The sequence below is a fragment of the Acanthisitta chloris genome, unplaced genomic scaffold (assembly GCF_000695815.1).
Source record: "Acanthisitta chloris isolate BGI_N310 unplaced genomic scaffold, ASM69581v1 scaffold11642, whole genome shotgun sequence".
In the NCBI taxonomy this organism is placed as follows: Eukaryota; Metazoa; Chordata; class Aves; order Passeriformes; family Acanthisittidae; genus Acanthisitta; species Acanthisitta chloris.
This window is the reverse complement of record NW_008658822.1, coordinates 8,699-11,222: the sequence shown is the minus strand read 5'-3', so window position 1 is coordinate 11,222 and position 2,524 is coordinate 8,699. Positions and strand designations below refer to the sequence as shown.

General features: G+C 43.9%; 1 protein-coding gene across 1 annotated transcript in view; it reads left to right on the top strand.

Moving 5' to 3' along the window:
- Nucleotides 1-298, top strand: part of LOC103812225 (thyrotropin-releasing hormone receptor-like) — a gene marked incomplete at both ends in the record, with an annotated part of 6,293 nt that extends 5,995 nt beyond the window's left edge. Inside the window, one exon of the mRNA XM_009085235.1 lies at nucleotides 2-298. Within this exon, the coding sequence (XP_009083483.1) occupies nucleotides 2-298 (297 nt within the window). The remainder of the gene's footprint in view (nucleotide 1) is intronic.
- Between the last annotated feature and the right edge of the window lie 2,226 nt (nucleotides 299-2,524).

Genomic DNA, 2,524 nt, shown 5'->3' with positions numbered 1-2,524 from the left:
TCGCACGCTGGTGGTGGTGAACTCCTTCATGGACCCTCCATACCTGAACGTCTGGTTCCTTCTCTTCTGCCGCATGTGCATCTACCTGAACAGTGCCATCAACCCCATCATCTACAACCTCATGTCCCAGAAATTCAGGGCTGCCTTTAGGAAGTTATACAAGTGTGAGGAGAAGAGTGCTGAGCACCCTGCCCCGTACACCGCCCCAGTGTACTATAGCATTGCGAGGGACTGTTCTCATGACAGCTCTGATCACAACATCACTGAGCAAGAAGATCTGAACAGACTCGCTGCACCTGTAAGAAAGAATGAGCAAATCCTGGGACCCTGAAACAATGCAGGCAGTGGGAGCTATGTGGCTGTACACACTGTGTTGGGAAAGTGCCAAGAGAAATTGCTTTGGCATTGCAGCGAGCTTCATTTAATGCTTCTCCAGGGCATTTAACAAAACATATTGTTAAAGGCAAATTAATTTGCTTTTTCTTAGTGCTAATTTATTCTTTTTTGGTGAAGTGCTAGGCACAGGTCAATGTTTAGCATCTTTAAAGAATCTGTAGTTAAATATAGCAGTGCTATGCCATTCTGTGTTATGTGCAAGTGCAATTGCTTGTAGAGTTAGGCTAGAGCATTGAAAGAAACCCCAGAAAGAGAACAGCTTTCAAGGAAAAAAACCAAACACTTTCTGCCAGACCCATTTTCTTACACAGTGAGACTCTCCTACCCAAATTTACATGCTTATAACACAGACACCCCGTGGGAGTTGCTCCTCTACATCTTTTCAGAGTTAATGGGGACAATTAGGCAGTTCCAAGCAGTGTCTCCTTTCATCTCGGCACAGTCCCCTGAGGAATACACATCCCTATTGAGGAGATGAATGCCTCCCAAGATGAGGTCCAAGAAGTGAATACTTCTGCCCAGTGACTGAAAGAGACTCTCTCCATTGGAGACTACTGTGTTAGGAATAACCAAAATTGGGTGTCATGAACTCACCTCAAGCCTCTGGAAACACGGCAGTGCTGGTAGCACAGAAGGTCCAAACCAGTTGGATTTGTCACAGAAAAATTAACAAACTAACAGTAGGTGTTCCCTAAGGTAACAGTAGCGATTCCAACATTGTTATCTAAGTTTCTTTTGGATCATTTTACCTTTCCTGTCCAAATTCCTCTAGTTGCTTCAGCTGGATACTATGCCCTTGTCCTGTGAGCCCCAGTGTGGTGTAGTTGTGTACCATAGGGCAGTGTTGCTCTCCACCCCAGTTACAGCTGCATTTCAATGGCAGGTGAAGAAATTCTCTTATATCCTGATAATAATTTGTGAAAGTCCATTAAGTATTTTGTGGTAAGTGACTCAGTTACTTCTGCTGTCATCTTGTGAGCAAAGTGCATATTCATAACCTGCAGCATCCAAGAAACCAACCCAAGGACGCTTGCCCCAAACTTGCAAGAGACTATCTGGACCATGAGTAAAGTGAAAAAGATTACACATGAGCCAAACTCTAAGGCTGTTGCCAAATAAAACAAGTGTCAGCCACCAGTAACCCTTGAGTGACTGCAAAAATGTACTCAAGCAGCCAGTGCAGCCTTACTACTCAACACTGGTTTTCACCAAACTATAGTGTTAGAAGACCTTAGAATTTTGCATCCACTTGGGGAAATATCTTTGTGATATTGTTTCAGAGAACAAGTTGTTAATTAACCACTCTGCATCTATGGAAATCACTTTGCTGGGCAAGACCAGTGTGTCAGAATGCTTCAGGACCTATTTTGTTGTGTGTAGGGTGGCTTTGCATGTATGATTATTATATTGCAAATTACTAAACTGTCTACTTTGCCCCTGAAACAGCTGTAGGATGAGGGAAAAGAACATTGTTTTTTGCAATTATTTGAAACATAATGTGCTTGGAATTTAAGGATTCCTGCCATTTTTGCACTCTTTTGTGTATATTGGGAAGTTAGGAACAGAGTTCCTATTTATTGTTAGTTAAGGAAGTTCTACACAGGGATTTGGGATTTGCTTCTTGAACAAAGTGGAAGTGTTTTTGCTGACATATGAGAATTTGGTTGTAAAAATCTTTTCTCTAGCACAGGGGTTTTTTTCCCCCCTTCGAACCAATTTTTCCTTAGGAGCTCAGAACAAGCCATTGATAAAAGCATCTGCAGCCAAACCAGAGCTGTAAGGATCAGGATAAGGTGGAGGAGGAGGAAGGGGAGCCCTGGGTGACTTCTGGTGCCTCCCTGGGGCCTTGAGCACGGGTAGCATCTCCTCAGGGATGGGCTGTCCTGTGTCCCTTGCCCTTCACCATGAAGCTGTGGTTGCAGAGAGAGGCACTGAAGCCAACTTTGCCCTGAGGCCATGTGGAGTTTGGAAATCCACCTGCATCCTGATCTAAGGCATTTCTCGGGCATGGGACGTGCAGTTTGATAGCCTTGATCTCTGCAAACACAAGGAGCAGCTTAATTCTGAAGTATCTCCAGCATAATACTTCCCACCTCCTCATCACATTTTATATCTTCACTGTTCCCCT